Genomic DNA, 20,111 nt, shown 5'->3' on the forward strand with positions numbered 1-20,111 from the left:
CTTTGGCGCTTGATGGCTCCATCCACAGGAATGGAGGGTGAATAGCGACATTGAACTTCTAGGGGTGTGTTGGACTTTTTGAGGCGGTTCGTAAAGCGAGCGGCGTATGATATCGATGTATCGCGAGAGCTGGGCTTTTGAATAGTTCTCGCGGTACTTTAATGTCAAAAGACAAAAGGGCTGCGCAGAGCAGCATAAGGTCGAACGCAGCTTTTATATTCACTTTTAAAGACTGGAATATATTTTAATTTACTTTATTAAGCATAAGTTTGAACTAGTTAAAAAGACAAGAAAAGATATCCATCATAATTAAAACAGGTCAGTGTTTATAGGTGAGAGAACAAACCATTTTATTCCACAACTGAATTAACATCAGAAAGATGCATTTTGTGAGTTTTAAAGAAAGCCACAGTATACATCACAAAGTATTTTTCACACAGCCTTTTCTTCTGCCTGCTACATCTCCTGTCTGAAAACCTACATTAGGATTCTGTACAAACACTTCTAATGCATCAAGCAACAGATCGGAGCAGATTTCAAGCTACGGAAAATCAGGGTAACCAGCCGAGTTATTGCTGGGATAAATAAATAATATTTTATATTATTAGATACATGTACCAAAACAGCAGGTTCCAAAAATAAGTTTAGACCATTTTGTTTAGTCCAATTAATATCATTTGGTGTAAATAGCCCAGATCAATGTCATTTGATAAATTCACATTAGAAAGTCTAAGGTGACTGGGGAAAAATAAATATCAACAAAAATACAAGTGGAGAAGCTAAGGTCCCCTATTGTTTTGCATTCATGGGATGGAAACCCCTGAGGTACATCTATGCATCACGTTCTCTAGAGAAGAAAAATGTTATAGAAGGTAATCTTCAAAAATACAAAAAAAAACAAAAAAAAAACCATAGCAGAAGAGTCATACAGATTTTTGTTAACAGTCCTATCAAGAAGGCGGTAGCACCAAGGGAGCAGGGTCGGTATTCGGTGGGGGGGGGTTCAAAAGAGGATATCTGGTGCGCTCTTGGTGCTGTAACTTCTGTGCAAAACGGGGAGACATTTTGACTATCCTTCCAAAAACATTTGTTTGGTCCTCATTCTGTCATATTCTTTGATGCACAGGTTTTGCAGATGTAGTCCTCATTTTCAGCCTGCTCAGCAGACACTCCCACACAAACTTGGTGGAACCACTGGTTACAGCTTCCATCACACTGGACCCAGTTTACCTATGAGGGACAGGAAAAAGAAAACTTTATAAACATGCAAATAAGAACATTTACCAGATCTTTAATTAGGCTAAAACTCACCTCAGTTCCTTCTGGCTGTTGACATCGCTTAGCAGAGCACACAGACCAATCCTCCTCAGAGTCTTCTGAATATGATGGATCAGAAAGAGAGTTGGATGGGGAGATGGTTCTCTTCTCCTCTCTTCTCCTTTCTTTATCCATTTTGGGTTTCTTCTTCTTGGGTTTCTTCATCTTGTCTCTGGGTTGCCCATCCATGTTTCCCTTCTCTAGACGTCTTTTGTTTTTCTTCTCAACCTTCTCGGATTCCTTCCTAATCTCTGGAACGCCATCCTAGATGAAACATGTTTAATCAGAAACAGTCAAGGTCTCTGTAAGATAATGTTATTTTGTACCACCACCATTGATATATATATAAAAAGCATTTGAGAGCAAGTTGGGAACATTCTCCCACCTGTCCATTGCTGTGTGGGGGGCTCCTGTGAATCGAGGGGCTCCTGTGAATCGAGGGGCTCCTGTGAGGCGGGCTTTTGTGGGAAGGGCTCCTGTGAGGCGAGCTTTTGTGGGGCGGGCTCCTGTCTTGGGCGATGTGATACTGATGATCATGTTCGCTGCTCTGCAGGGAGTGCTGGGGTGGTGAAAACCTGTTGATCAGGTTGCTGTAAAGCTGCTGGAGTTCAGGTAAAGTCACCTGCAGAAGAAGACCTTCTACCAGCAGCTCTTCCAACTCAGTGCTGAGGCCTGTGACACATAACATAAATATCTACAATTGTCTATGCAGTAAATTTAACAAGATCTATGTTGAATTTCTTTATAAATGTGTATTGAATAAGGGTGTCATGATTTCAATTTTAATCGATCGAAATTAAGTCACAACCACGAACTTCGAATTAATAAAATGGAATTGTCGATGCTGCCAGAGCAGGATCTGTGACAGGACCACTTGTTTCTCTGAACTAAGATCTATTTAAGTTTCACAACAACTTATTTCAGTTGCTTAATGCTGCGTTCAGACCAGCCGTGGTTGAGGCGTCAAGCGTGAGTGATTTCAACGTTAAGTCAACGTAAAGACGCGCGTCTGGAGGTCTCGCGGCGCGAATGAGCCGTTTAGCGCAGCGCGGTAGACCCGATTCCGCCTCATGCACGTGTCTAGTTTGCGCTAATTGAGCGTTGCTACGGCAAACATGAGAGATGAAAAATGTTAACTATGGTGGAAAAAACGCACCGCGTTAAGCAATGAGGAGCTTGCTCTAGTAGTGACATGATTACAGGAAGTGAGCAGAGTCACAGAAGCCCCTCCCATGACTAGAATTTTTACACGCGAATGAAGCTCGTAAACTCAAAATGTTCAAGCGTTAAACTAGACTGGTAGACGCGAATTTGACGTCTCAAGCGCGGCTGGTGTGAACCCACGGTAAGAGTTATGAAGACAGCATTTAAACATGACTTATTGGGGTATAGTCTCAAAATGTCATCACACGGTATTAAAAACACGCTTTTAAGGTGCAAAGTACTGACAGATGTTCATCTGACAGGAAGTTTGGTTTTATCAGGTATGTGCGTGTACTATATTTTTCAACTGGCAGCACGACTAACATGGCAAGGCATCTCTGGGTTCAAGGTCAGATATTATATTCAATAAAAGTCTAGTCTAAAAATGGCATAGCAACCTGTTCTTTAAAAAAATTATAATAATCGAGAATCGAATCGAGGTCTTAGCATCGAAATGTAATCGAATTGAGGATTTGGAAAATCATGACACCCCTAGTATTGAAACACCAGGTGCTGTTGACCTACCATCCAGAGGGATGCACGGCTGTAGCATGTAGAAAGAACCAATGCTCTCGTCCAGTGTATGAGGTGATGCAGTTCCAGAAATGTGTCTCGCCTGTGTGTAACCAATTAATAATGCATCAAAATGTACAAATAACTTTCAGACAATTGAAAATGCAACAAACATTTTAAGCTTACTTTTCCAATAGGATGCTCTGTCAGAAGAGAAACCTGCTGCACTCTGTGTTGCCAACGCACTGTTCTCTCAATCAGATATCGCAAGGCATCGCCCTCTGGAAGTCTCACCCGGATCCGCTGTAAGGACGCCAGCAGAGGCAGCACCTTATCCAGAGGGGGCTTCTCTGATCGCTTACAGAGCGGGCATAACCAAGGCTGTCCTGCCGGAATGTCTTTGAACCCTGGCACGCAGCCACTGTGGTAGGCATCTCGACAGAGTTCACACTGAAGCATTGGGCCTGCAGGGACGGTGTGACACAAGCACACGGTGGGGGCCAAACTACTGGGCGAAGATTGTAATTTTGACTCATTTGAGGTCCTCAGAATCAACAGACTCTCCAGTTCTTTCTGACGCACATCACCCAGAGCGGCCATCTTTAAGACAAAGAATACACAAGGGTAAGAAACCCAGATGCTTTGTGGTAAATACACTTGAAACACAGTATAGATCTGTACAATAGCTAATGAAAACTGAAACTATTTATTTACATTGACTTATTACATATATCGTATTTTCTGGACTATAAGTCGCTCCGCAGTATAAGCCGCAAAAGTAAAAAATGTGTTTTGAAGAGGAAAAAACATGTAAGTCGAACTGGACTATACATCGCAATTATTTAGAAAATGATGTCGCAAAATCCAAGCCGAAGAACAGATATTTCATCTGAAAAGGCAAGTTATTAAACTAAACAATAACACAGAACAGCAGGCTGAATAGGTGTCCATACATGTTAAAGTAACATTAACAGTTATTTACACGATACAAAATAGCATACAGAACATACATGGGAGGCTGAATAGGCTAAATTAACACTACAAGCCAAATCAAGTTCAAAACGGTCCCGTAGTCTTTCCGCATCCATCGAATTACATAAATACAGGAGCAGCATAGAGCGGACTCTCGTGGCTGTAGACGGTAATGGTTTCTCTTGGTTCATATTATCATTTTGACGTTTAAGTCGCACCTGACTATAAGTTTCAGAACCCACCAAACTATGAAAAAAGTGCGACTTATAGTCCAGAAAATATGGTAAGGGTATAAAAACACTACCCAGAGCCTCATATGTAGGGCTGCAGCTATCGATTCTTTTTGTAATCGATTAATCTAGCCCTGAATCGATCGATTAATCGAGTAATCGGATAAAAAATTTGTGTGTGTTTTTAAAAAACCAAAACAAATAATGCATAACGAAAATGATGTGGCTGTAAAATGTTCAAGCATTTGGCTTTTATTTCTAAAAAAACAGAGGTATTTGGCTCCAAAAAAGCCTATTTATTTCAATTTTTACCCATTTAGTGTTTATAAGTGCCAGTGTCAACAATTAAACACTTTAATTTATTAATATGCACAACAGGTTTCATGCTGTAATCTAGCCCTGACATCAAAGTAAATATCTGGTTTATGTACATTTCTACACCTGCAGCATTTACCATTAGGCTACTAACATATAATATATCATTTCTGGGGTGAGCCTATTTGCTATGGTAACAACCTGTGTGTGTGCGCGCGCATGTGCACCTGTGTTTATGTGTGCACGCATGCTGTGCGTGAGGAAGAGTTAAAACCCAGTCAGACGTTCAGTTGCTTCATTGCATTTTGGTACAGCAGAAATACATACATTCATTTTCAATAGAATGCTGCATTTGGTTTGCATCACTTGCATTGCGGTGCATTTTAGTTTAAGAATCCGTTCGCAAAATCACAACATCACGTCCCGCTGTATACAGTGAATGCATGCTGAAATTATTGTTGCGTGGCTACATAAAAGTTTAAGCATATTTGATGCATCGCGCGATCGGTCTGACTCGCGTGAGAGAGAATAACTTCCTTATGCTAAACTCCAATAAGACAGAGATTATTATTACTGAACAAAATATGTCAGATTACAAGTTGCCCATATATGATTGCACTGTGGTGCTGTTTTTTGGTACACACACCTGTAAGTGCATGCGTGTGTGTGAAGGGGTTATACTCTCCTGCAATTAAACGTGAACACGTTTACTACTTAAAAACATCAAAGCTAAACATCATATCTAGTCAAACCGCATAACGACATCGCTACAAATACAGTATGGGATTAAAATCAGCGGAAGCTACGTTACCTTGTTTCATCGACGCTTGGTAAAACAGCAGTGGATATTTTCGGTTCAGATGCTAAATGTAATGATCCCAAACTTTAGACATTCTCTCTCTGCCGTTTATGGACATATTCGCTCTGCCATCGCGCCAACTAAATTCAAAATGTACCACGCGCTATGATGTGCTTCCTGAACATTGAACAACGGTCCGTGTGAATCAGATCTCGCCGCGTGTAGTGCGCGTCATAGGAATTTAGCGAGGCATCGAGGCAGAATTTTTGCCTCGAGGAATTTTTTGAATCGAGTAAATCGAGTAACTCGACGAATCGTTTCAGCCCTACTCATATGTGTTCTGGATTTGTATCAAAAGACGATTGGACATACTGCTGAAGCTGTATCTTTGCTTGTACAAAGTGCTCTTTCCACATCACAGAGAGAGTCCAGTTTCACATCAGCTTTCTTGCAAGGTATCAAGCCATCCTTGACTTTTTTAGACTTTGACTTCTGACTCCCAGTCTCGCACCTAGGACACAGAACCTTAAAAGACAAACACGCTCACGTTAATAATAGAAATGACAAATGCATTTTATAGTATAAAAATAAAGTTATTGATTTCTTAAAAATGGCTGCGGATTCATCTACCTCAAGTAGAGAATGGGTTGAGTTCCTCAACAGGAATGTTTTAGCTGCGCTTTCCTTCCAGGCCTGCACCTCAGACACTAAACTTTCCAGTCGGGTCAAGGGCTCCAACGTTACCGGAATACTTCTGGCTCTTGACACGAGTTCAGAAAGGGTAGCAAGAACAGGGATCCGCCCTCCAACCTGTAGAAAAGAAAACATGTTTTAACTGAGCGACTGGAAATTTTAAAACAAAACGGTGAGATGTGTCCAACCACATGGTTAATATTACGAAGGCCTATATTATAAAAATGTGAAACGGACCTGAAGAGCATCTGCTTCTTTTATCCACTCTCTGGCCCTGCTGACGCAGTCTTTGAGCTGTAGACAACTGGGTAGGTACGCTGGGATGCCATCCACTTCCTGTATGGCTGCCTCAAGAGTCTCAATGCTATGGCGAGGTCTGAAACGAGGAAATATTTTGTCGATTTTCTTCCAAAAGGCTGCTACTTTGCTTTAAACCAGCAAATACAAAACCTTTATACCAAAATGCTATGAGAATAGACATACTCCATGCTGTTGAGATTAAATCTCATCATGTGACCATCAAGTAGCCATCAAATCAATATGGCTGGCCTCTAAAAAAATTTTGCAAGTAAAATTTTGCCAGTTTGCAAATGATTTTGTTGCACGTTCTACTTGTTCATGCAAAGTGCCAAACTAAACTACCAAAAGCTGCCTTCAGTAATCGCAGATCTTGCTGATAATGCATCACTAATCAAAAAAGTGTTAAAAAAAAATCACCTTACACCAAATAAGCAAAGTGTTACTCTATACTTGACACTTTTGTATTTAAACTTCTATACAAACTAAACTCACCTAGCACTGAGCATGTTATGAGCCTTTTCTTCCCAATGTTCGCAGACAGTGAGCAGCTCTTGTAAGCGGGCCATGGTTCTTTCCACACATGCGTGAGGTGCCAGGCCCACCCCTTGATCTATGAGTCTCCTCATGCAGTCTAGACTGAGGTTGGCTGGCTGATCGCTGGCTTGCTGAACGGCCTCCACCCAGCGGGCCTGCTCCAGCCTCTGCCGTAACACTGCCAGCTGAGGTAACTCCACATCCAGGGCTGCACCTTCATCTAGAAGGCTTTGGAGGGCCGAAGAACTGGGCATGTCCTCTGCAAGGAGATCGGAGCTCTGCTGTTGGAACTGTTCGACACGATTCAAAAGAGCCTAAAGGGTAGAAGAAGAGAACGTTGAGATCACACATCTAAAAAAGTGACAAAAAACAATGTTGCATGATGTGTGGTTGGATACCTTTAAAAAAGGTGCCTGTCGAATGTTACAGGGCAGATCATACAGCTGATTGACAAATGATCTCAGTTCTTCTACTGTGAGCTGGTTCTGAGACTTTCCTCCACCAGAGCGATACCTGTCAATAAAGTAATGTTAGAAATACGGCTGGTCTAGTCGAGGTGGGTAAGTAAATTAGGATGTGTTTATACCTTGTCTGTCTCTTGCCATTAAGAAGTTGTTGCGCCATTGAAGCGCTCCTTTCTGCATTCTGAATGACCTGACGCAGGTGATTTAACAGGTCGGTCTCGGGATACATCTTTTTCTCTGCTTCTGCTATCAAGGAACGAAGATCCTCCAAATCTAGTTGTGTGAAAAACAATCATTTGAGACTGAACTTCAAGCAATTACAATTGATCACTACATCGTAAACTAAAATGAGAGCATTGAAAACAACTAATGTAGTCATAACCTACCACTCTTATTGTCTTGATCTGCTTTCAAAATCTTGTTCACTTTTGATGCCCAGTCATCATAGGACTCCGCACGAGATGTCAACGCCTGGAAAAGTGGGTTTAGCTCGGCGAGGGTGTATTTATAGCTGCGGAGCGAAAGAAGGGTTAATTTAGAAAAAACCTGCAGAAAGTTTAGTAAAGCAAGAACTTTCAGATCAAACGTTTTGCACTTGATCTATTGCCCCTTGCTTAACACCCATAAGTTGTAATGGTTCACGCTTGTGCACTCACTTGAGTGTGTAGCTGCTAGGCGGGCACGAGCAGAGGTCCTGAATGTGGTGGAGACAGACCAGCTGCTCAGGGCTACAGGGACAGGTGATGGCAGACAGGTAACAGGTGGTCCGGCACTGAGCACACTGCCTGTCCTCATCTGGCAATAGATCATAGTCAACCTGCTGGGAGTGCCACACACCCTAGAGAGCAACATGAACACAATGGGATCAATTAGTACTAGACAGCCAGACAGTGCATACAAACACACCCAAGAGTAAAAAGCCATGAGAGCTATTACTAAAGATGCAATTTCTAGTTTTTCTGTCATATAGATTATGGTGGTTAAAATGTATATTTATGCATTTGGCAGACACCATGCATTTAAAACACAAACAAATATACAGTGTATTTCAAGGAAAACACCACCATTTTTCAATATTTTATTATGTATTTACCTCAACTTAGACAAATTAATACATACCTATCTTTATTCAATGTGTGCCCTTCATCTTTGTACAGTGCGTTGTGAATGTGTTAGCATTTAGCCTAGCCCCATTTATTCCTTAGGATCCAAACATGGATGAATTTAGAAGCCACCAAACACTTCCATGTTTTCCCTATTTATCGACTGTTACATGAGTAGTTACATTAGGAGGTATGGTGGAACAAAACCTGGCGATTTATTAAGCGGATAAAAAATGAGAACTATATTGTATGGTGGAAGAGCACTTAGTTTGCAGCACTTCGACCTCGGGCGCAGTAATATTGACAGAAGATTGAGCGATAGGGGGAGTAGTCAGGAGTGATGATGTTACAGTGCACAGAGATCAAAGTGCTGCAAACTAAGTGCTCCTTCTTCCACCATATAATACAGTTCTATAGTATGCTAAAAATATATATATATATATATATATAGCCAAGTTTTATTTTGTGCCACCATACTTACTTGTGTAACTACTCATGTAACAATCTTTAAATAGGGAAAACATGGAAGTGTTTGGTGGCTTCTAAATTCATCCATGTTTGGATCCTAAGGAATGAATGGGGCTAGGCTAAACGCTAACACGTTCACGACGCCCTGCACAAAGATTAAGTGCATGCATTGAAAAAAGATAGGTTTGTATTCATTTGTCTAAGTTGAGGTAAGTACATAATAAAATATTGAAAAACTGTGGTGTTTTCCTTTAAGGTATACATTTTATCAGTATGCATGTTGAGAATCAAACCATTAACATTAATGTAGCTAACACAGTACTATACCAGCTGAATTACAGGACAACTATTGAGCTACATAAACACTGTAGATGCTAACATAGAACAATCTGATACTACTTGTGCTCTGCAGTATAATAACAATTTTTGCAGAATTGGGGATGCCTGATTTTAAAGGTGCCATCTACCCACATAGTTTGGAGTAAATTGATAAAAATTGTCTTATTTTACAGAAAACGTGCTGCATAACTTCCATATTTTTTATATAATTTCTTTTACAAATAAATTTGATATGCAGTTTTGGACCCACTGGTGGATCTGCAGAGTTAAATTCCACATACCAGCTTATAGACTCTCTCACGGAGCTCCTTTTCCTCTTGAATCATCATGCTCATGTCCTTCTGGACAGCACAGGCAAGTTCCAACTCAAGACTGTCTGCCTTGGTGGCAATGTTACAAGTCATCTCATCGTGGGAGAAAACACAGTATCTGTTCAGAGATCGGTAGTGCTCGATGCACTGTCGTCCAAGAGGCATCTGAAACACCAAACCGCAGCTTAGTTTTTCCATTTAATTTAACATGACATCAAACTTACATCAACGCTATTTACTTTTAATGGTTTAACTGTAGCCTGCATCTAGGCTTGAATTTAAATATGTAATAAAAATTTAATAAGTTGTTTATCCTCTGAAATGGCATTCAGGCAAACTTTTAGATAATGTTATGCTATCATGTCTGGTACTGGAATGTAACACTCAATTCCTCAAGGTTAAAATCAAGGTCTGCCTTACATTTCTTGCACACTTGGAAATAATTACAAAATTAAAATGAGTTGCAAATGACAATTCACATCTCTAGATGGGTACGATTTAACAGTATACTGAAACAAGTTGTATGATAATAAACTAGATATTAAGTAGTTTAGTTTTTACCCAGTCTGCCGTGCAGAAGTTGACAGCCTCTGCAAAGTTAAATCCCTGGTTGAATCCGCTGTGATAGGACCTCGGGAAGGTAATGACAAACTCACCAGCACACTGGTTTGTACGAAAAATCTACAGAGAACAAATAAACGAGTTAATCGATGTACTGCATCTCAAATGAGGATAAATGGAGTAAAAATTAGATTCATAGGCGTTGTCAAATGGCGTGCATCCAGTGGCTACTCACCGGTACTCCATGATCCATGAGTAGATTTGGGTTCATAATGGTGACCAGCTGGTGAAGAAGGTCTGGCTGGGACTCAAAGAGCTCAGGAGCCAAGCTCTTCATCACGTTTTCCAATTGCTCGGCGGCGTAGCCTGGAGCGCCATACCACGTCTTTGGCTCTCCCCTGCAAATAAACAACAACAAAAGCTGAGTGAAAAACGAGGGCACATACGATGTGATGTGTCACTGTTAAAAAGCAGATACATTTAATACTGCATCACATTAACCAATTTCTTGTAAAATATAGGAAGTGAGAGTGGAATACCAGTGCAGATAATTGACAGAATAACTCCAGTGGTCCTCAATATGCCAGCAAAAGGAGGAAAAGCACATGCCCACATAAAGCCATGGGAGCTTCATCCCACAGATGTCTGCTGTGACGTGAGTCAGCACAGATGCATCCAGTACTGGCATGTTGTTCAGGTTCCAGCCACTGCTCAGATAATCCTTGACAAAATGACACAAGATTGTTTTAATTACTCATCATACTGCACCAATAATCTGTAAGCTCTTATAACAGCAAGATGATTTTAATTAAAAAGACATTAAGGGAGAGAAATCGCAACATGACCAGGGCTGTACTGGGCTTTAAAGCATTTAGATTGACTTCAGAGCAATTTTGTACCTCCTCCTCTGGCGAGACTTTAAAGGTGCCGTTTTTAACTGGGAATCCACTTCCAAAGTCCTTTGAAGCAATATCGGCTCCATACTCCACTGTGACATCCTCCTCAATAGTGCTAACCAGTCGCCAGAACTCCTTTTCCACCAGCTCTGTAGGAACCATCTGCCAAAAGATAAAGCCAGTTACTCCAAAGTGAAACGATTAGCAATCATTAATTGTTTGCGCAAGTGTCACACAACATCAAACATACATGAACAGGCATGTTGAAATAGTCTGATTTGAAAGAGTCCGCCATATCCCCGAAAGTCCGGAGGGTGTAGTCTCTGGGGGCCTGCTCGAACCCAAAAGCAACTTGTGGCTTACCACACTCCTGTAGGGAGAATATAAAAGTCAATGTGAATGATTACAAACTCCGAACACATTGCACAGCATGCATGCAAAATCTAAAAGCAACCACATTCCCTTAAGAAATATCATCTTTATTAGAACACGTAATGCGAAATTAGCTTTTTAAAATAATTATATGCCTTTGTATTTGTTTAAGCAAACCCATGCAAGTGTCACACGAGGTCAAAAACCATAGTGACAAACACAAAGACTTATGCCATCTGTTTGCAGATGTAGGCAGCTGGGGAGTGGCTTACCTTAGCGAGGCATGTGGGGCACCTCCAGTCACCTTTGGGGACATCATGGAGGGGTGGGATCAAACAGAAGGTGTGGTAGCTGTCATCACACCCATCACAAAGCAATAGTCTATCTTCGTCACCTCCACCCCCACACACCAAGCATATGTACTGCTCCACCTATGAGAACAAATAGGTTACAACAATCAATACCACAAATGCACTGCATATTTCTATGTTGTGAAACAAACAAAATGTCCTTACCTTTGATTTTTCACCTTCAGTTGTTGGTTCAACGGGTTCTTGTTTCACCTGGATGGGAATTTCTTTCACTGGAAAAGACAGATAAACAAAAAGGTCAATTTCCAGCACTATTTAAAACAATTCTGTAAGCAAAGGAAGAAAGCAAAAAATGGATCTATACCTGGTTCTTGTTTGGCCACACACGAGCCCATTCTCCTTCTCAGGTTGGGCTTGTTTTCGCTCATTTCGCCCTGTTCTGATTTGAGACAGCGCCCCTATAAGGAGAAAGTGACCATTTAAAAACGTATAATGAGTAATCCCATAAGACACACTGGTTGAGGTACACATTGGTCAAAAAAGCAGCTTTACCTCTGTTCGCTTGGCTCTGCGGGCGATAGTGCAAGTTTCTACCGGTTGCACTGATTGGCGCTGGGGCAGATCATGGGATTTATACTCCTTGTCTTTGGTGTCATTAGTCAGGGTTGGCTTCTGGGCGTTCTGCTGAACAGACATCACATAAACGACAAGCCAATATATCCACATTATAAAAAGACCTAAAAATACCCATTTTTATTTGACAAATGCAGATGCACAAATCGGAATTTACATAACCACTGTGTGTGCACATGTGGCTTCACTCTTCTCTAATTAAACAGATAGCCACATGACAGCAGGGTGGACATCATTAAAGCCAGTAACAGTGAGAGGCAAAGCAGATCACCCCTAGGGTATTAAGCAAGGGGTAAAGGCAGCAGGCGAGTGGGTCTAGAGCTCAGGCCCACTTGGTGAATACATTGACACCCCTTTATAGTTGGGGGAGGGGCTACGAGGAAAACACCAAAAACATGTAGTGCAAGACAGAAAAAGAAGTTAACCACTGAACCCACAGGAACACAGCTTGCCAGACAATACTATAAACAAACAAAATTTACACCCCATAAAACTTAGAAACAAAACTGCAGGTTTACTATTATACTATATTATACACATTTTATAGATGTTTTATACATATACTGTAGTACTTATACTTTGTGCTAATCCTTAAAGGATTAGTCAATTTTCTTAAAAAAATCCAGATAATTTACTCACCACCATGTCATTCAAAATCTTGATGTTTTTCTTTGTTCAGTCGAGAAGAAATTATGTTTTCTTGAGAAAAACATTCCAGGATTTATCTCATTTTAATGGACTTAAATGGACCCCAACACTTAACAGTTTAATGCAGTTTAAAATTGCAGTTTCAAAGGACTCTAAATGATCCCAAACGAGGCATAAGGGTCTTATCTATCGAAACGATTGTCATTTTTGACAAGAAAAATAAAAAATATGCACTTTTAAACCACAACTTTTCGTCTATCTCTGGTCCTGTGACGCGCCAGCGCGACCTCACGCAATACGTCATCACGTCAAGAGGTCACGGATGACGTATGCGAAACTACGCCCCACTGTGGAGAAAGAGGACCGTTCCGACGTTGTTCTGGTCCGACGTTGTTGTATGTCGAATGATACTAATTAATGTCTTTGTGTCTGTTTACTGTTTAAAATGGTCCCCAAATGTGCGTTTAATTTTCCACGGCATTACGTATTTACGTGACGTCGCGTTGGCGCGTCACAGGACCGGAGATAGACGAGAAGTTTTGGTTTAAAAGTGCAAATTTTACATTTTTCTTGTCAAAAATGACAATCGTTTGCTAGATAAGACCCTTATGCCTCATTTGGGATCATTTAGAGTCCTTTGAAACTCCGTTGAAACTGCATTTAAACTGCATTGAAACTGTTACGTGTTGGGGTCCATTTAAGTCCATTAAAATAAGAAAAATCCTGGAATGTTTTCCTCAAAAAACATATTTCTTCCCGACTGAACAAAAAAAGACATCAACATTTTGAATGACATGGTGGTGAGTAAATTATCTGCATTTTTTTAAGAAAATGGACTAATCCTTTAAAATGATCAGATAGATTGCATGCACATTTACTGGTGCAAAAAAAAAAAAAAAAGAAAAACTAGGGCACTTCAATCAACTATGCTAAATGAACTGCAATCTACATCAGAAAGAACAGAACTAAAAGATTAGAAGTTATGCAAACTCTTTCGTGGCCTCACCATAAGATTAGCTCCAGCCTGGAACAGATAGTAAGGGTAGAGAATCCTCTCATAATGAGCACGCAGGTGAGAGCCAATTGCTTTGCCGGGAGCAAAGCCCATCTTTATTGCAATCTGAGTCCATCTTCGTTCCTTGCAGACCACATCAAAGCCTCCCTCTTCTTTGACCAGCTAAACAGAAACAATGGCAGAGGTCAGATTCCTTTCGAAAGATGTTTACATCTTCATTTTATTTTTTAAAGAAAGCCACTGATAAAGTACATGATTTGATTTTTAAAGATTAGTTGTTGCAGAACCAACAATTACCTGGAAACTGCAGAAATGAACAAATATATACTTAGCTTTAAACCATGTGTGAATAATAAGAGGTTTAACGCAATGCTAAGCAAAAGAGAAACTTTTGGAGAAGACATAACTTTAAACCCACCTTGTAGAGCACATACAAATCCAGGGTTTTGCGTTCGACATGAGGAATTTTCAAAGTGCAGCCCTGCAGTTCCCAGAACTTTGCTATCTGGTCCAGGAAGTTGAGCTTTACTCTGGTTTGGGCCTGAGGAACAATAAATTACACATGAGGTAAAATGCAAATTTCTTCTATTTTATTTTCAATAGTTTCTGCAAAGAAGAAAACTTCATGGCTAGATTTGCTTTTTAACAGGTTATATTACATAAAAACAATATTAATCATTCCAACCGGAATGGGGCTGGTTGCAACAATGAGATCTTGTTGCAGCATTGCATTAGTGACCTTCGCTTTTTGTTTGTGACCTTTTAGGATTGTCACACTTTAAAGCATTGGGTTTGGTGTCAAAGGCCACGCTTGTTGCTTCAGCATTGGGGTTCAGGGTTAGGCTTAATAAGCCCCCAAAAGAGACCACATGAATGTGTCTGCAAATTCAAAGTACCCGACAAGCAGCAGGACAGAGATCTAAGCTTTACCTCCAACTCGTTGAGCCTCTGAATGCGTGGGGTGAAATGAAGTCTGTCCACATCGCAGGCAAATGGTGGCTGCCATCCCTGACATGAACAAAATGCATGGTAAGCTTTTATGTTCACCATTTGTCACCTAATAACAGAGCATTTACAAAGCATGCAAGTTTCTAAGGCTAATGATATTACTGCTTAAAAATACACATTAAAGTGCAGCAACAACAACACCATGGTTATGTCACTGTCCAAAATAATATATATATAATAAAATTTATTTAATCACTTTAATAGTAATTTACAAATACATATACATAAATCCCATAACATCTTTATATAGCATTGTTTTGGAGAAAGAAGCAATATATTTGAATATCTATATCGCTAAAAAATCAAAATCACAAAAGGTTTCTCGCATATTACATTATGATGGATACTGGTGACGACAACACACCTTTCTTTATCCTTTCACAGAGGCCGTTTTAGGGTGTTAACAACTATATTTATAAACAAGGCAAATACAAAAATATTTATAGCCACGAAAACAAAAAGTATGTAACCATGCACCCGTTTAAAACGCGACCAGCATTGAATTTCACTTCTCACTTGAGTTTTTTTACATCGAATTTCTATTTCAATGGCCAGATGGCGAAGCCAAATGCAAATCCTCAACTCGTACAACATGGAGGACAACGGCTAAGGCCAATTACACCTCCTGAAACTTATGCAATAATTTTACATTTCGTCTATCTTAAAGTATTTTTGTCTGATGAACGATAGAAATGCGGTGCCAATCGATCGATTTCTGACTATTTGCAAGCAAAAGGGCCATTGTAGGTCAGGACATTGTCTTCGAATTACTGTATAAACTGTATAAAATAAATTGTTTATTTACTTAAATCTGATATATAAACACTGCTACGCCACCTAAACTGACGTCAAAATCCAGTTTAAAGGTCACATTTTTACTTCAATGTTTTGACGTTGAGATGAAAAATAATAGGAAGTTGCGTTTGCACCAACAGTGCAAGTTACTGGTGAGCACCGTGCGCAAAAATGTTTAAAAATACTGTCAAATTAACTGGTGAAGAAAATGCTCGTCCTAGATTAATATCGAGGTTTGATTTGTTCTTATTTGGGTGGATGCCTACTAACAACATTGATCTTGGAAGACAATAACAGTCGTACCACAACACTGTCCATCAATCAAATATTTATAAAAGTATGTACAGAAAGTCAGTTCTAATCCTCAAAATCCACAGAATGAAAAAACTAGCATTCTAAGAAAGTAAGTGATGTTATTGTGGATGTATAGGAGTAGCCACACGCGAGCATTCACGCATAGCTAGTTGCTGCGCGCACACGCTCACGCACAGTTACGAACATTCGCAATGGCTGGAGCCGCAATCCGCCATGTTGAAAAACCTGTCTTTACAAAGTGTTTCGGGATTTAACTGAGGGCTGTAACCTACGCGTAAAAAAGACGATCGAGATGCAGTTTTCACTTGACAGTTCAGTTATATGTCGAAGAAACTTACCGGGGGTGGTCGTATCTTGCAGATGCCAGTATTTTCTGCAATTGGACGTATTTTGTTGATGAACCCAAAAGGGTCGGCAAATTCCTCCCAACTGGGCTCAAAGACAGGGCACTCCGGTGGTGGAATAAACTCGTTGGGTCGTGAATGGGTCATTCTGGGGAACTTGATCCAAATGATGACATGCGGAAACTGCAGTAAACTGTTTGAAGTTGAAGTAAATGCTTTAATTAGTCTCGAAAATATGCCATATTAAAGAATGATTGCACCTGAACTCCGACAATTAACATCCTCATCCACTTTGGGAAACGTACACACAGCCGCAGTGTCGACGTAACAGTGCTTAGTGGGCTTCCGCGTACAAAATAGAGACGCTGATTATTCTTCATCTGACATTCTCATCAATATACATTTCTTTGGTCATTGTTTTGTTTTTTTTAGTCCAACGACACTTAAATTTTCCAAGAAGCATGTTGGATAGAAAAATGCATTGAACAATATTTAAGCATTATGTAAGAATACATTCAAACAAAGCTTTTGTTTGATAATGATTAACAATTGAGCAACACGATTCCACAATAATAAAAAACACAGTCCTTTAATTTATAGCATATTAAATATGTTTTTTTTTTATTCAAGGTCGGATGCTGATAAAAGTCACAGAAAACGGTCCATTTTATTTGCAAAGCTCAGGAAAATGCCTTTGCTTTATTTTTGACCTCTTTGCGCAAGGCGTAACGTAAACAAATGACATAACAGCCTTTACTTTCACAAAACCTGTGGTTATGAATCAGCTTTTACCTACTCGTCACAATCCAGAAAATCCAACTTTTATGTATTAAGATGCTTTGACGTCTACCCGAAAGTGCTTTAAAAGGCATAAGTAGGCTGCTAGTGAATTAGAGAAGTGACTTGCGCGGATTGATGTACCACAACCGACAGCCTCATTTTTACCGGAACTACTTCTTTAAATGGACTCTTTCAAGTTGCCTACACGGAAGTAACATTTGTTGCTCAGGACAATGTGTAGCACTGACTCTTCTAATCCGCTCGAAATCTAACTTCACGGTTAGTCGCTAACCACCGCGTGATGCGGTATAAATGGTGCTCTCAAACAACGCTTGAATATGTAACCCGTGTGGATTTGTATCTTCACATGACCCGAATTCAGAACACAGCATCCTTCAGCGGATAATAAAACGCCGTGGCAAGACAGAAAGAATCTCACCGTACTGAGGTTGCAGTTGACTTTTGTCTTTACATATCTTTGTGCTGAATGTCCATTAGCATCCACTGTAGCGATCCATGCAAGCAATATCTACGAGCACGTACCACACGTCAACTAGGAAGTGTTGTCGCCCCCTATAAACACAGGACAGCTATGCCCGTAGTCCGATCCGCCTATCTGAGGAATTATTCTACTATGGAATATAGAGGTGTGGCAGTTATAGCGTAATGTTTTACCAACTGATGAAATGAGGTAACCAGGATATAAAACATTTCTGAATCAATAAGGTTTTACAAAGGTACCATATTAAAAGACAGCATATTCATAAATGCACATGTTCTATTTCCAAACATTTTTGATGCAAAAAGAAACACTCTTTTACATAAACATGACACTTGGAGAAAAGATTGGAGTTATATTTTATTTTACCTCAGTTTAATATCGCAAGTCTTTCAAATGGTCAAATGCAAATTTTGTTACTTTACAAGCACTGTCTTTCTCCCCAACCTCTTCATACTCAATAGTGGGTTGATGTGTTATGAAAAGCAGAGAGATAAGAAAGATGGAAAAGGCCATGTGTTAAGGAATGTTCAAAAGTGTTGTCTGTCTTTGTCAGAATTATTAGTACGGTGAATATGAAAATTTTACAGTAAAAATATAAACAGTCCATACAGAAACACTACCCTAGAATTAATCCAAACTCTGCAAGAAAATAAAATACAGAACTTAAAGACTTTTTTTAGTATGAGAGCCTTGAGTTACATTGTCAAATACTGTTTCATTTTTCTAGACTCAAATATGGCCTTTATTCATGGTTTACCCTGTCCAATGCCACATAGAAGCTCTTCTTGTCATCCAGGCAATGCCAGCCAATGGGTCCAATCTCACAATCCGCACAAATAAGGTACTTCACTTTGCCAACATCTTTAGTGAAGCCCACATTTTCAAATGTGTACATGTCATCAACCAGCCAGTGGGCAGTTAATGTGTCCCCATCCAGCGTTCCATCAGACTGACCTATGGAGGTTTTCTTTCTCATCGAAGGCAGAAACAGCTGGAAGGGGTTTTGCATGAAAAACAAGATTTGTGATATCAAGTGTTATAATACTATATAATGCTATGCAGGTCAAACTTAGTAGGTCAAAAGTAAGTGCATAAGCTTACATAACTAACAATGAGAAATGTTTTTAATCTTTGTTAATGCGCAAACAATTGTTCATTTTAATTAATTGTGCATTGTGTAATGTTAACAGTTACATCTTTTAAGTTTAAAAATGTATCAGTAAATGGTGAAATGAATATGAACTAATTTTAATAAAGCTAATACAATAACTAATGTTAAGAAATATCTGCTCATAAGTGTATTCAAATGTTTTACCTCTTTTTCTGCAAACACTGCCATGCCAGGACAAAGCACCTTTGAACCACATCGTTGGCACAACACCGCTTTCACATTTTTTCCATCTTCTGACACAAGAGATGGGTCTACTGATCCTTTACTGTCATCCATGTTTGTATACAACGCGTTCAAACTGAAAGCATCATACCATCAGTTAGACATACAATTTAATTATGACCCATCTGTCAATGCTTTTAATATGATCTTGTTAATGTTATTAGCTAGCAGGCTACATTCAAACTTGTACCGTTAGTGAAGAATACTCGCTTCTGTTTTAGACCATGAGGATAAACTGATCCTTTTTAAGACAAATATTCTACACAGTATTTCCCTCAAAATACTATAAATATGATAAACCAAGTAAATAATTAACAATAGTTAGTAGCTGACTAAAACCGGCTACTTGCTAACGCTTGTGTGCAACTGCCAAACCAGACCGACTGAAACAAAGCCTTTTGATTCCACGTTCCACCCAGCATCCATTTTCAGAAGACTACGTAATGGATTTAGGGGCAGTTTCCCGGACAGGGTTTAGATTAATTCAGGATTAGGCCTGAATTAGTTATTTTAGGACATTTAAGGAGTTTTTACAAACAAACTTTACAAAAAAAGTTGGTGTAAACCTTGAAACAAATCAATGGCACTGATATATTTTAAGATACGTACATGCAAGGTGTTTTGAAATGAAGGCAGCTCAAACACTCATTTTAGTCTGGGACTAGGAAAAGGCCTGTCTACCCTGCTGAAAAAACCAGCATCAAACCAGCATGGGAATTATGCTGGTCTATGCTGGTTTAGCTGGTGGTCACCAGCATACCAGCACCAAAACACAACATATGCTGGTATGACCAGCATGGGATGCTGGTGCTAATGCTGGTTTAGCTGGTGCTAATGCTGGTGTTCACTAACAAACCAGCACCAAAACACAACATATGCTGGTCTTGCTGGTATGCTGTTTTTTTTCCAGCAGGGTAGGAAAACCACCACTTTCATCCAGTTTCACAGACAAGGCTAAAGGCTAGTCCTACACTAAA

The 20,111-nt window shown here is 39.8% G+C and overlaps 2 protein-coding genes and 1 long non-coding RNA gene across 4 annotated transcripts; 1 reads left to right on the plus strand and 2 right to left on the minus strand.

Moving 5' to 3' along the window:
* Positions 1 to 303: 303 nt before the first annotated feature.
* On the minus strand, positions 304 to 17,827 carry kdm5ba (lysine demethylase 5Ba). Of its 2 annotated transcripts, XM_065241294.2 has the most exons (28): positions 17,679 to 17,827; positions 16,454 to 16,652; positions 14,928 to 15,005; positions 14,416 to 14,538; positions 13,989 to 14,159; positions 12,254 to 12,385; positions 12,066 to 12,159; positions 11,906 to 11,973; positions 11,663 to 11,821; positions 11,269 to 11,388; positions 11,022 to 11,180; positions 10,662 to 10,843; positions 10,358 to 10,520; positions 10,123 to 10,242; positions 9,532 to 9,726; positions 7,997 to 8,178; positions 7,727 to 7,851; positions 7,463 to 7,613; positions 7,275 to 7,389; positions 6,835 to 7,190; positions 6,280 to 6,418; positions 5,980 to 6,159; positions 5,722 to 5,874; positions 3,220 to 3,633; positions 3,046 to 3,136; positions 1,703 to 1,989; positions 1,312 to 1,581; positions 304 to 1,230 (listed from the first exon to the last, which is right to left on the minus strand). In XM_065241294.2, exons 2-28 carry the CDS (start codon positions 16,604 to 16,606, stop codon positions 1,099 to 1,101), a joined length of 4,512 nt encoding a protein of 1,503 aa, XP_065097366.1. In that variant the 5' UTR covers positions 16,607 to 16,652; positions 17,679 to 17,827; the 3' UTR covers positions 304 to 1,098. The 2 variants fall into 2 exon arrangements, with proteins under 2 accessions (XP_065097366.1, XP_065097367.1); XM_065241295.2 differs by lacking the exon at positions 17,679 to 17,827 and having other exon boundaries at positions 12,254 to 12,382; positions 16,454 to 16,690.
* A 13-nt stretch (positions 17,828 to 17,840) lies between these two features.
* LOC135718932 (uncharacterized) lies at positions 17,841 to 18,585 on the plus strand. Its single transcript, XR_010520933.2, has 2 exons — positions 17,841 to 17,976; positions 18,469 to 18,585. It is a non-coding gene; the product is annotated as an uncharacterized lncRNA (long non-coding RNA).
* On the minus strand, positions 18,081 to 19,546 carry rabif (RAB interacting factor). Its single transcript, XM_065241305.2, has 3 exons — positions 19,325 to 19,546; positions 19,057 to 19,210; positions 18,081 to 18,732 (listed from the first exon to the last, which is right to left on the minus strand). Exons 2-3 carry the CDS (start codon positions 19,186 to 19,188, stop codon positions 18,484 to 18,486), a joined length of 381 nt encoding a protein of 126 aa, XP_065097377.1. The 5' UTR covers positions 19,189 to 19,210; positions 19,325 to 19,546; the 3' UTR covers positions 18,081 to 18,483.
* Positions 19,547 to 20,111: the final 565 nt, after the last annotated feature.

Source organism: Paramisgurnus dabryanus, chromosome 14, assembly GCF_030506205.2.
Source record: "Paramisgurnus dabryanus chromosome 14, PD_genome_1.1, whole genome shotgun sequence".
NCBI classification, from domain to species: Eukaryota; Metazoa; Chordata; class Actinopteri; order Cypriniformes; family Cobitidae; genus Paramisgurnus; species Paramisgurnus dabryanus.